The 13705-nt window shown below is 59.3% G+C and overlaps 1 protein-coding gene across 4 annotated transcripts in view; it reads right to left on the bottom strand.

Moving 5' to 3' along the window:
- Positions 1–9774: 9774 nt before the first annotated feature.
- Positions 9775–13705, bottom strand: part of CBS (cystathionine beta-synthase) — a 28671-nt gene continuing 24740 nt past the window's right edge. For 3 of the 4 annotated variants that reach the window (XM_019432632.2, XM_053903019.1, XM_053903020.1), the window contains 3 exons: positions 12113–12197; positions 11675–11716; positions 9775–10368 (listed from right to left, as the gene is read on the bottom strand). In XM_019432632.2, coding sequence (XP_019288177.1) covers positions 10211–10368; positions 11675–11716; positions 12113–12197 — 285 coding nt within the window. In that variant the 3' untranslated portion in view covers positions 9775–10210. The remainder of the gene's footprint in view (positions 10369–11674; positions 11717–12112; positions 12198–13705) is intronic. The other variant, XM_053903018.1, reaches the window with a different exon arrangement.

Here is a 13705-nt window from a genome sequence, read left to right as displayed (position 1 = left end):
TATTCTCTGCAGAGGTCATTACGTTCTGCGCATGGTGTTTGGCCCGAGTGCTGTGCTCTAGACGTTCTGAGAAGCAGTTCTCAGCGGCAGTTACTTTTGCCCTTTTACAACAGGCCCTGCCGTCCTCACTAAGGCCTAGGATCTCCGAACCGTTTTTACGCTCGAGTTTGCAAAGCTGCAGAGCAGAGCCGTCGAGGCACGTGGGACCGGGAGACAGAGGACCCCAGGCAGGCGGCGGGCCCGGGGCTGCCTTCCGGGGCGCCCACCGGCCTGGTCCCGCCCCCTGTCCCCAGGCCCAGGCCCAGCCGCCCAAGGAGGCGGCCCGCCTGCTCTCAGCTAAGGCCTGCCTGGGGTGGCGCACTGGACCGACCGGTCTTTTCCACGCAGACGGCATTTAGGAGGCAGGATCTCGCACAGGTGGTTCCGTGTCCCCCCGCATCGTCATTTAAATGAACCCAGGACGTCAGCCTGCAAAAGCCGGTGGTGACTTTAATATGAACGAGGAATTCTTAAGTTGCAGTGTGGTTGAAAAGGCACGTGTTAAAGATGTCGATGGCTTTAGTTGCTTAGACGTTTTTAGAGAATGGCGTGTAGAAAGAAATCAGGTACGTTTTAAAATATTTTGCTTTACGTCACCTCAGTTTCCTCTGATACTAACACGGCGGTCATGTCAGAAAGAAGCGGTGAGGCCTGTAACCGTTTACGCTCGCTGCCAGTGTAGACCCGAGCTCTCGAGACCAGAGTTCTGTTAGACACGGCTGGAGCTGGAGGCAGAGCAGCCACGGAAGGAGTGTTTCTAGAAGAAGTTGAGCATGTGGAGGACGAGGGGCTGGGCCCCCAGGAGGTCGCTGATCAGGGCAGGTGGAGAGAAGTGGGGGGAGGGCCGACGCCAGCGGTCCGGGGGCCGCGGGGGGACGGCGCTGGGTCGGTGGGACATTATGAGGGGCGTCTTTCTCACCTCGTGGGAAGCCTTTTAAGACCCCAGACACGTAAATGGCCCAGTGGGTTTGGCCGGATCCAGAGGAAGCGTTTGTGTCAGGGAAGGACGCTGTGCACTGAGCAGGTGGGAATCTGAGACAAGCGTTTTTCTTTTCTAACATCGACAACCAACGGGGAGTCCACGTTTACGTTTGAGGGGAGAGTCCTGCAAGTCAAAACGAAGAGGCCTGGCAACCCAGAGCAGGGCAGGGGACGTCGTGGGCAGGTCCCCGAAGGGCCAGTGTGAACACTGCCCAGCCCGCCGGTGGCTCACCATAGTCAGGGATCTAGGGCTTGAAGCTGCTCCGTCTCGGAAATGGGGGCCTGTGGCCTGGGGGTAGGACCCTCCTCACCGGGACCGTCGTCGCGGGGTCCTCCCGGTGTGCGCCGTCCCACAGGCCCGGCCGGGGGGCCGCGACAGGGTCCCCTGAGGGCCTCTGCGGAGACATCCTGGGCGCCCGGGCCGGGGAGAGGGGAGGGGTGGTGGGTGCAGGGCTGTAGGCGGATGAGCCAGGTGCGCATGGCAAGCAGGTGTTCTCGGGTCTGGCGCGGTTGACGAGGGGGTCGGGCCTCCTGACTCGGACGGAAGGCCGCGTGGCGGTGGAGGGGCAGGGGGACCAGGGCGGGTCGTCCTCGGGGCCCGGGAATGGGCCTCCCCCTCTGTCGGGTCGTCCGTGCAGGGCAGGGGGAGTCCAGTTCCGCGGCAGCCTTTTACCCCCACGTCCCTCCAGCCGGCGAGGCCCTGCCCCTGCCCCCAGCACCAGCCCGGGCGAGGCCAGAGGTGGAGGTCCGGGTCCTCCGGGTTCAGCCTCTGCTGCGGGCACGTCCCGGGGCGCAGGGCCCCCCCTTCTCAGCCCTGCCCGCTCGCGCCTCTGCGGCAGGTTGCCTTCCGTCGGGGAACGGTCTTGGGAGGCAGGGGGCCTCGGGCCAGAAGTAGGGCCTTCAGGGGGCGCGGTGGCTCCTCCCCTCGTGGATTAGGGCCTTTGCTCCCTGTGAGGGAAGGGTCGGGCTGGCTGGCGGGTGGGGGTCTCCCCGGGCCCCGCCCTGCCCCCCAGCACCCCTGTGAGCGAACACGGCCTCCCGGGGTGGGGGGGGGGGGCGGGCCCCTAACGTCCGGGTTTCATCTTTCCCCTCCCGGTGCTCTGCTGAAGGGGGGCCGCCCCGAAGGGGTTTGTCCCTCTTTGGATCCAGTCACCGGGTAGCCCCACAGCCGCAGCCCCGAGCGCGAGGAGACGTAGGATGCAATGGGTTACCCGCCGCCCGTGCTGTCAGGCCGACGTTCTCGGGGCCTCTCCGCCTGGAGTGGGAGCAGGGTGGCAACAGGACGGACAGTGAGGTTGGAAGACAGGTCGGGGGGGAGGGGGGGGAGGCAGAGGCAGGCCTGTCAGGACACGCACGTCCCAAGCCGGGGACGCGGGGCCTTGTCCGAACCCCGTGTGTGTGTGGTCCGTCGCCAGCTCTCGGGAGGCCCAGCAGTTAACGCCGGGATCGGGAAGGGGAAAACGCGGCTTGCAAACCATCGTTACTTGGGATCGGAGAGGTTGTTTCACGGTTCGCTGCCCGTCGAGTGGACCTCCTGTAACCGTTTGGATCCTGAATCTTTGCCCGGGAGTGTTCGTTTTCTGCAGTGTCGGGGCCTGGTGGCTGCTTAGTTTTCCCCAGTGGCCTCGGCGGTATTTCCAGCCCCGCGTGCTCTCCCGGGCCGTTGGCCGTTGAGTGAGACCCTTCTGAGCCTGGGCCAGGTTTTGTTCCCGCCGTGACGTCAGAACTGGGTCACCCAGAGTTGTCTGACCGCGGCCTCCGCGGTTTCCAGCAGCCCTCCCGTCCCTGTGCCCCCCGGCCCTCCCGTCCCTGTGCCCCCCGGCCCTCCCGTCTTGTCAGTGGCCTTGGACGGTCTCTCAGGGTCGTCACACGTGGTTCATCTGCCTTTGCCTTTGCCTTTGCTTAAAGGTGTAAGCTTTTAGCGGAGTAAATACCTGTTTAGAAATGCAACTTTTGGGTCGCCTCGGTGGCTCAGTTAGGTGTCCGACTTCGGCTCCGGTCAGGATCTCACTGATGGTGGGTTCGAGCCCCGCGTCGGGCTCTGTGCTGACAGCTCGGAGCCTGGAGCCGGTTTCGGATGCTGTGTCTCCCTCTCTCTCTGCCCCTCCCCCACTCATGCTGTCTCTTTCTCAAAAATGAATAAATGTTAAAAAAAAATTTTTTAATGCAACTTTTGATTTTATTCACTAAATTAGAAATACCTGGCACGTATTTGTTACTGTACGTTAAATTCTCACTTAATTTTAAATTTAAAAAATCTAGACGGCTCAAACGATCCTGAGGCCATCAGCTTGCAAACACACTGCCCGCCGAGCTCGCCCACCAGGCAGCACGCAGGGTCCCTGCTCACCGGTGAGCGTGTGCCCTGGTGGAGCGCCCACGAGCACCCTGCCCGGGTAGCCGGGGGACACGCCGCGCAGCCAGAGCGGGCCTCCCGCCGTAAGGCCAGCTTTCGGGGACCCCAGCGGGCGCCAGGGTGGGTGGTGCCCTGATGGGGCATCGTCTGCTGGCGTCTGCCTCACCCTGCCCGGTCAGCGGGCCAGGCCTCCCTCCTCTCCCCGCTCTCCCGGTGGTTCCGGTAAAGGGTTAAGAGGGATCGGCAGGCCACCCTGGCCGCGCCCGCTGGTTTGTAAAGCTCCTCTGTTCTCCTGACCCCGTGGCCTCTGCTGTAAGAGCCAGGAGCCCGGACACCATCTCCGGGACCTTGGAAGCCGGGGACTCACCCAATGCAGAGCATTAGCGCACACGTGTCTGTGGGTGGGACTTGTCACGCGTGACCTCCAGACCAGCGAGCTGACCCGAATAACCAAAGCCGGCCTCTGGTGAGGGTGCTGCTCTGGGGAGGCGGTCTGTCCGTGACCAGGCAAAAGTGCTCCTGCATCAGACAGGCACCAAGCCCAAAATGAGGGGCAGCTCCTTGGCTCGGCTCTGGAACGTTCTCCCCTGCTCATCCTGGTCCCTTGGGCCTGTCGTGACTTTGTCGGCACATTTCTGCCCCGGGGCCTTTGCACTGGCTGTGCCTGAAGCCTAAATAGGATTCTTCCCTGCCATCCGCTGCTAGGCAGCCTCATACAACTTTCTAGTCTCAAATGTCCCCTTTCGGTGGGCATCAGCTCAGCCTGCTTCTCCGCTCTCTGCAACCCTTTTCCTGCTTTTTCTTTTCTGTCATTGTAGTAAAATACACATAACATAAATACACCATCTTAACTAAATTTTTAAGCGTACCGTTCTGTGGCGTTAGGTATGTTCACATTGTTGTGCAACCCATCCCCACCGTCCATCTCCAGAACTTTCCGTTTTCCCCAAACTGAAACTCGGTCCCCATTAAATACACTCGCTCGCCATCCGTCTCCCTTGGCCCCTGATGGCCCCCGTTCTACTTTTCGTGTTTATGGGTCTGACCCTTCTAGGTGCCTCTGTGAGTGTGACTTCCGTGACTGGTTTACTTCATGGAGCACAATGTCCTCAAGGTTCGTCCCCATGTCGTGTGTCAGAAGGTCCTTCCCTCTTAAGGCTGGGTGATATTCCGCCACGTGGATAAACCGCACTCGTTTCACCCGCCAATTTCTCGGCAGCAGGAGTCGGCCCTTGATCCCACCCACCAGGGGGTCCGGTGTGGAGGCCTTTGTGATTCCTGGGCCTGGAGCCGTGTCTGGCGTGAAGGGGTGCTTGGTAACGTCTGCTGGGCGCAGAACGAGCTGTTAGTGTCTCTGTGCTGTCAGGCTGCCCCCTCCCCCCCCCCCCCAAGGCTGCTCCGACGTCCCCCTGCCGGGAGTGGCAGAGGCCCATGCCCGGGACAGGGGGAGATACCTGCCCACTTAGGGGTCAGCGGTGGCCAGCACCCCCCACCGTGGGCCTTTTCTCCCCCTGATGGTCACTAATCCAGTAGATCAGGAAGAAGCTTGCTTTTGGCCTGTGTCCCTGAGAACATGAGAAGGCAAGCTGTCAGGCCAGCCTCCCGAGGAGTGAAGTGTCACTGATGGTATCTTAAGCCAAGGCGACAAAACCCAGGAAGAGGCTACTTCCAGCACCTGCCGGCCATCGTGGAGGACAGCCGGCCCCTCCTCCCACAGGCTGGGCTCCGGGAATCCAGCGTGCACCCAGCTGTGACAGAAGGGCCGAGAATACGGCCACCCCCAGGCGGCCGTGGGGGAAACGTTCCCTCTCCGGGCTTCTTGCTGGAAGAGACGCAGTCGTGGCTCATTCAGCAAGAAGGAAACTGCCAGGAAGGCCAGACTCCGGGGGTGCCGAAGCCAGAGGACCCGGCTCAGGCTGGCCGCCAGTCCACAGCTGGTCGCACCAGGAAGGGGGCGGAAGGCGCTCGGCCGCCCCCACCCGTGGACGTGGCTGCGCTGCCCCCACGCACCGGCCCAGGTCCTGCAGGGGCTCCGGGTGGTGCGTCCGATGCCGAGCTCGCCAGGTGCCCACACGTAGCGGCAAAGCGGCTACAGGAGAGCGATCGGTGCTCCCTGGTCTGCAGCTCGGAAGGCGGCCTCTGTCTCCCACCGGGAGAGACACCAGAGACCAGGCGAACCACGCCTGCTGGGCACGGCCCGGAGTGACCGTGGGAGGAAGGGGCCTGCCGGCCGTGCGGGGCGGATCCCGGGTTAGGACCCGAGGAGCTCCATCGGCTCGCTCGCCGGGACACTAGTGTCCGAGGCACGTCTGTCACTTCGGGGGTTCCAGCAGAAAGCGAGCCCTCGGGGGGGGGGGGGGGGGGTCAGCATTCACGTTTGATTTTTCTTTCTCCTTAGGACTAGCCGCCCCCACTGCCATTTTAAGCTGGGCCCGCGGCCGACTACAGACCCCATACGCCAGCTTCCCTGCAGCCAGGCGTGGCCGTGCCCGAGTCTGGTCCAGTCGGCACGGCAGCCGCCTGTGCTGACCCCTGCCGGCCGTGCCCGGCGCGAGGGGCTTCCTGCCACAGCCCCGCTGAGCGTGGCCCCTCCCTGCTCAGGCCCAGGGTTGCAGGTAGGAGCCTTCCTCTTAGAGACAAGGTGTGGACGACAAGGGAACTGTGTCCAGCGGCACCCGGGCTGCTCTGTGCCAGAGGCTGTGGGGATGGGGGCGGGGGGGGAAGCATGCCAGCCAACCGGAGGCTTGTTGTGGAAGGCCCGCTGCTCCACGGGGGACGGCCCCAGAGGAGCAGCATCTGAAGGTGACAGCGGGGACGGCCAGGGACATGCTGGCGGGAGCTCCTGAGCCCACGCCTGCTGCTTACACCACGGCCCTGCCCAGCTGGGAAGCTCATGAAGTTACCCCAAAACCACCGCCTGCGGCCACGGGCACTGCCCACCGGGTCTGCTCCTGGGGCTGGGAAGGAGGGAGGGAGCAGGCCCCTTGGGGCCACAGTCTTTTGCCACCAAGTAGGCAGCAGGGGTAGGCGGGCTCCTGACAAGGTGGAGGGGCCCCCAGGGACGTTTATTCCCACCAGCCTTCCGGTGCAGACCCCAAGTCAGGCCCGGGCTGGGGCGGACGGCGGAGGGGAGGCTCTGGGCTCCACGCCGAGCATCGGCATACGGTCCACTCCGTGGTGTAGGGGACCAGGCTATGAAAGGGTCGTGTTAAAAACCGTTCAATACCAGCACTGTTGGGGGGAAAGTAAACCGGCCCGTCTGGGAATCTTGTGATCCTTCAGAACGGGCCACCAGACAGGGCTGTCTTCTCCTCCCGCTCATTGGCCCACAGAGGCCTAATACGGCCACTGTTGAGTTTCAGAAATACGAGCAAGATATTTTCCCTGTGGTCCAGAAACTGGATTTACCAGCTTTGTGTAAAAAGATTATTTTTTTTAACCAGTTATGCACAGATACGAGTCAAACAGTTCTAGGTGATGACTTAGAACGAAAAGAGTGGGTCCCAGAGCCTTCCTGGCCACCCAGAGGTTCGGTGCCTCCAGCGGCCGCTCGTGGGATCTGCCCGCGGATTTCCAAAGCCTTCATGGTGCTGCTCATTTAACTGGTGACATCGGAAGGTGAAGCTTACGTGCCCTGCCCCCAGTACAACTGTCCTTTCTATGTAGTTTGTAACTTCTGGACAGATCGATGTTCAGGCTTTCATGACCTTAATTAAGCCGCCTTCCCTCCTAGCTTAGTTGCATCCTGCACTGTGATTGAATTTCTTCCACAGCCGACCCGTGGACACAGGTTTAAACTGCGCAGAGCCACTCACGCATGGATGTTTCTCCACAGTCTAGTACCGTAAATACCGTAAATGTATCTTCTCCTCCTGCTGTTCTAGCGTCTTCTTCCCTCTAGCTTCGTCTGCTGTAAGAATACAGTATTTACGGTATTTGTGTGCCCAGCAGAATACACATAAGAATACAGCGTATTTAACGCATCACCAGCAAGTGATGCAGGAGGAGGGCACCAACTGGGCAGTAGGAGGCTGCCCACAGTTAAGTTTCTGAGGAACAAAAGTGACAGAATTTCTACTGCAGGGGGAGAAGGGCTGGCATCCCTGACCTCTGTGCTGCTCCAGGGTCAGCTGTCCAGCCTTCATTCACACAGTCTTTTTGTGGTGTTTGCTAGGTACTAATGTAACCCCACTTTCTACCTACCAGGCCTGTGACTCGAGTGTGTATAGGCCCGTGACGTCCCCTCCCCCTCTGAGCATCGCCGGGAGCCCTCTGTCCTGCTGCATCCCATGGCTGCCCAGCCCTTTGCCAGGGACCTGCCTTCCCACCGTTCTGGGGGTGCCCTTCAGGATCCCGTCGGGCAGAGCACATCTTCCAGTGCTTTCTGGGGCCAGGAGGCCAGTTTGCTGTTACAGGAGAGCGTGGCCTGCCTGCCTTCCTGTTCCAGATGTTTTCAGGCTCTGCCCCCTCGCCTCCCAGCCTCCACCTGCTAGCGATCAAGTCAGACGCTTTTCTCATTCCCGAGGCTCTGGGTAAGCTGGGTTTCCCCACCCACCTCCGGAAGCTGCTTTTGGATCCTGTCCTTGGTGATCTAGCATTGCACAGTGATGTCCCGTATGGGTCTTTCCCTGTCCCCTGTGGGTGGATCCTCTCAACCTTTTGTTCTGGGACAGCTTTGTGAATTGTTTCACTGGCGATTTCCTTCCCTGTTCCCTGGAACTATTTCTAGTCAAATACTGGAATCCAAGAAGCTCAACGAATTCCAAGCACAAGAACCATGAAGAAAACTATATCAAGATATATCATGATTTCCAAAATACTGAAAAAGAACAAAGCTGGAGGGCTCCACAGTTAGTTCCTGATTTCAAAACTTACTATAAAGCCATAATCATCAAAATAGTGTGGTACTGGCATAAGGAGAGATATAGAGACCAGTAACACGGAGTCCAGAAATGAATACTTATATCTACGGACAACTGATCTTCAACAAGAGCGCAAGACCATTCAATGGGAGACCATGTCTCTTCAACAAACGGGGCATCCACATTTAAAAACAGGATGCCGGATCCCTACCTCACACCATGTATGAAAACTCCAAATGGATCATTGAACATCATTTACCAGGATAACAGCTAAAACCAATAGAAGTCTCAGGAGAAAAGATAGGGGTAAAACTTCATGATCTTGGATTTGGTAATGGGGGTCTTATGTGCCACCAAAGGTACAACAAAAGAAAAAAAAAAAGATAAACTTCATCAAAACTTAAAATATGCACTAAAAGTCATTAGCAAGAAAGGGAAAAGATACTCCACAGAATGGGAAAAAAATCACGTATCTGATAAGGATCTAGAAAATATGAAGAACTCCTACAACTGGACAACAGAAGACAACCCAATTTAAAAATGGTCGAAGAACTTGGATCGGCGTTTCTCCAGACAAGACACACAAATGACCAAAAAGCACATAAAAAGATGCTCAACATCACTGTCACCAGGGAAATGCAAATCAAAACCACTTCCTACCACCACAGTCATGAAGCAAAACAGAACCCCCCCCCCCCCCCCCAGAGAACAACAGTGTGGACAAGGACCTGGAGAAACCGGAGTCTCTGTGCACAGCTGGTGGGAATGTGAAATGGCACAACCACTGTGGAACAGTTTAGGGGCTCCTCAAAAAATGAAACAGAATGACCACGTGACCCAGCAAGTTCACTCGTGTGCATATAACCCAAAGAATTAAAAACGGGCCTTGAAACAAAATACTTGGACACACATGTTCATGGCAGCACAATTCCTAACAGCTAAGAAGTGGAAACAACCCAAACGTCCATCAGCTGTGGAAAGGACACACAAAACGTGATCCGTGCACACGACGGGGTGTAGTCTGGTCATAAATAGGGATGACGTACTGACAGCTGCTGCAGCGTGGGTGAACTTCAGATGCTGAGCGAAACAAGCCACAGACGGACGAGAGGCCAGACTGTAGGATTCTGTTTATATGGCGCATCCCAAGAGACAAACCCAGGGGGTGGATGTGGGGGGAGTGGGGGGTGCGAAGTGCATGGGACTTGGCTACCCGAGGCGGTGGCTGCACGACACTGAGAACATACACTTTTTAAGGGTTTTTTTTTAATGTTATTTTTGAGAGAGCACAAGCAGGGGAGGGGCAGAGAGAGAGAGGGAGACACAGAATCCGAAGCAGGCTCCAGGCTCTGAGCTGTCAGCACACAGCCCGATGCGGGGCTCGAACCCACAAACCGCGAGATCATGACCTGAGCCGAAGTGGGACACTCAACCGACTGAGCCACCCAGGCGCCCCTAAAACTTACACTTTTAAATCGTTCATTTAAGGTTATGCGAATTTCACCTCAATTAAGAAACCCCGAACACTGAAGTACCCAGGAGACACCACCTCCGTGTGAGGGCTCCAAACAGGCCCATCCTTCCCTAGCCGCCTTTCTGCTGCTCCCCATCGTAGGTTCTTCTCCAGAAGAGCACTTTCCTCCACTTTTATCCACCCTGCTCTGGTCATTTGCCACGAGGGCTCACCAGCCTGGCTGGATCCTGTTTGATAAGATTTTCTTGCTGAGCCGTTTTAGAAGAAAGGTAAAGAAACACGCATCTACTCCAATAGACCGTGAACGGATTCACCGAGGCGGCCAGGTGTTAATCAAAGGGAAGCTAGCGTCCACACTGGCCCCGGGCTAAGCATCCTACACCCGCTGCCCGCTCCTGACAACAACGCCCAGCGTCAGGCAGTTAAAAATCACACGTGTGGGTTCCGTGTTTACAAAAGGTAGAGCACGGACCCCGGCGAGGCGAGGCGCGGGCGCGGTCAGAGCTGTACCGTGGCCCCGGCAGGTCTGGGCTCCGAGGGGCTTCCTGACTTGGTCTTCCGGTCGCGCTCCCGAGCGGCCACGAAGTTCAGCAAGTCGATGGCAGTGACGACCCCGAACACCGTCTGCCTCTTACTGGACTTGCCGTTGCTGTGGTCTGCGGAGGAACAAGACAGCAGGTGTAAAGGGGTCTCCGCGCGGAGCCCGTTAGAGGCGGCCACACCCCGGAGGCCCTGCCCTGGAGCCGCCCGAGGCCCACGCGGGCCCAACGCCACGTGCGGTCTTCTGACACGAGACGCCTGGGCGAAGCTGGCTTCTCCGCCCCGCGTCTGCCCGGCTGGACGCCCCAGGTCTCACCAAGCAAGCAATCCGAGCGTCCCCCTGGGCGCCCGATGCTTGAGTTTGGCGAGAAGTTCCAACGTCTCCCACACCCGTGAACTACACCCCCGGCCTCTCTTCAAACCCCTGCCTTTCTCTCAGGCCTAAATGAACACCAGCCCCTTCCCACCACGCTGTGCAAAGCGCAGAGAGGGTTTTTGAGACGGTTAATTTTATGTGTCCGCTTGACGAAGTCACGGGGTGCCCAGATATTTAGTCAGACATCACTCTGGGTGTCTTTGGGTGAGACGTGATATTTGAGCACAGGGAGGAGAGAGAGGATCCTTCCTAATGTGGTGGGCCTCACCTAATCAGCCAAAGGCCCGAAGAGAACAAAAAGGCTGACTCTCTGAGAGAACATCGTTCCTGTCTTTGGACTCAGACTGAAACACTGGCTCTTGGGTCCTGAGCCTGCCCCCTCACCCTGCAGGGGACCCACCGGCCTGGTCACCCGGTTGGTCAGCCAACTCCTTATACCACAGCTCTTTCCCCACGTCCACATATCCTGGTGACGCTTTCCCTCCGAGAACCGTGACGGACGCACACAGGGCCAGGCCCCCCCTTTCCCAGCACCACACCTATGGCTGGCTGTCCCTCGTGCCTTTGAGGGCAGAGGTCCCGGCGAGGGGAGGGGGGGGGCAGGGACCCAGCTGGCGTGCTTGGAGAACCTCGGGAGAGGAAGAGGCACCGGGACGGACAGACGGCCGCACACCTCCGCAGGCGACGGCGGCCTCTAGCGGCCTCTCCAGTCTGCCCTGCAGACCCTCCAGGAGAAACCCATCCAGAGCCCGGCGTGCAGGCTTTCTGGAAAAAGGGCCATGGGGTCTCCACTACGACTGCTCGCCTCTGCCAACACCGCAGGAGGCAGCCGGGGGAAATGCTGCCAGGCGGACTCTGAACTTGGGACTCTGGCCTTTTTTTGGTAGAAGTTCAAACGTGAGTCAACAGCCTAGGAGGAAGAACCCTCCCACTCGAGCCTGGGGCCTGGACGCCCTCCTCCGCCCTCGGAGGCTCCGACTGTGACCACAGAGCCATTTCCGGCGGCGGGGGGGGGGGGGGGTGGTTGTGGGGGGGGGCGTACATACCTGAGGGCCCCCCCACCACGCCCGTCAAGGCCAGGTCCCGCGCTGTGGAGCCAAGGACGGGACGGGCATTAGACTCGGGGCAGACCGGGCCCCAAGACCAGCCCCAGCCGGGAGGGTGGGCACTCTGGGCCCCTCCCGATCCTCCTCGCTTCTCCAGCCCTCGTCCCCGCCCAGGACCGGACGCATCCTCCGGCCTGTGGGGACCCGCCAAAGAGGCCCGGAAGGGGCTTTGTGCGTGGCAGTTCAAAAGCCCTGTGGCCTCTCTGGCAGGGCCCACGGAGGGCTCCCGCCGAGATCCACAGTCACAGGCTGGTGGGGGCTGGAGGTCAGCACCCCCAACCCGCACCCCCCCCAACCTCCCGACACCCTCTGAGGGACGAGGGCCTCATTGCCCCACGGAGCTCCCGGCCCAGCCCGGCCCACAGCAGGCCCACTCACACTGGATCTGCTCGTGGACCACCAGGGCGAAGTGGTCCATTTCCAGGATGTGCGACAGCTTGCCCAGCGGGTCCGTCAGCCGGATCTGGAAGAAAAAGTGCGGTCGGTCAGCGCTCCCAGGACAGTCCCGCCAGGCCTCAAGCTGGCGGAGCCTGAGGGCCACTGCCTGCCAGGCCTGACGGTGAAAGGAGCAAAGCAAAGGCTGGGCATCGCTCCAGAACATTCTCCTCTAGTCTTCTGCCGATTCAGAAACCGAATGCAAGACGCAGAGGGCGACACAGTGCACATAAGACGCTTAGATGAACCATGAGTCCTTGGAAAGACACAGGACAGAGCCATTTAGAAAGGCTTCCCACAGTCTGACCCCAACTCTGACATTCTGGAAGAGGCAAAACTAATGAGAAGCTCAGGGAGGGGTGCTGGGGTGGCTGAGTCCGTTAAGCCTCCAACTTTGGCTTTCGGCTCAAGGCATGATCTCGCGGTGCATGAGTTCGAGCCCCGCGTCGGGATCTGTGCTGACAGCTCAGAGCCTGGAGCCTGCTTCGGATTCTGTGCCCCCCTCTCTCTCTGCCCCTCGCCCGCTCACACTATGTCTCTCTCAAAGGTAGACGTTAAAAAAAAAAAAAAAAAAAACTCAGGGAGATACGGGGAAAGGGGGGTTTACACACAGTATTGGTCTGTGGGATACTGGAACAGATACATTTGCCACAACCCCCGGGCCCGTGGAAGGCACAGACAGATCCCTATGAAAACTAGCACTTACCGGGCACCTGCCCCAACAAACACCAGTGCAAGACGTGGTAACGATGGCGAGCTGTGTGAAGGCAGACGTGGGTGCTTGCCCCACACCGCCCGTTCAAGACAAACTGAGAACTTACAGTAAAAACGGGCCACCTTCTGAGGATTGAAACCCGTGCCTCACGAGAAGTGTGCTCCCACCAGGTGGGAAAGGGAGTGTGGGGGACACAAAATGGACGGAAGGCCCAGGAGGGAAAATCAGGATGGGGGCGCTGGAGGAGCGGTCATGATCGGAGACCCTGGCCCTTGTGCGGGAGCGAGGCTGGCCCCCGGTGGCCCCCCGGCCACCAGGCCTGTCGCCCCGCTCGGTCCGTGGCTCGCCGCCCGCCAACCCGGCGCCCAGGTGTTCCCTCGCCCCCAACATCGCCAACGCCCGGCTCGGACCTCCGCCGAGACCGGAGATGGGCTTCGGGCACACCCCCAACGCCCTCTTGGCTGACCGCCTGGAACCCGGAAGTCACGGTGACCACACGTCCAGAGGGAAGAGGTCTGCTGTCAGCAAGAGGCCTGAAGGGCTCCTGTCTTTGTATCCACATTCTTTGAGAAATCAGCGGAGGATGCTGTTCAATGAGTTCAGCCTCCCCGGCCCTCGGGGGGCTGCTACCCTCATGCGCACTCCCCAAGAACAGACCCCATCCCCGCACTGGGAACGCAGGTTTGCGGGAAACGCAGGTGATGCCTCTACAAGTTGAACTCACCCGAGGCCATACTTCCATTTGAAAGATCTTCCTAGTTTTAAATGACCCGCAGAGAGAGGCGAACACGGTGAGGTGAGGCATTCGGAGAATGGAGGGA

This window comes from Panthera pardus, unplaced genomic scaffold, assembly GCF_024362965.1.
Source record: "Panthera pardus isolate Hobbes unplaced genomic scaffold, ASM2436296v1 HiC_scaffold_16, whole genome shotgun sequence".
NCBI lineage: Eukaryota > Metazoa > Chordata > Mammalia > Carnivora > Felidae > Panthera > Panthera pardus.
The sequence above is the reverse complement of the archived record's forward strand: the minus strand, read 5'-3'. Positions and strand labels throughout refer to the sequence as shown.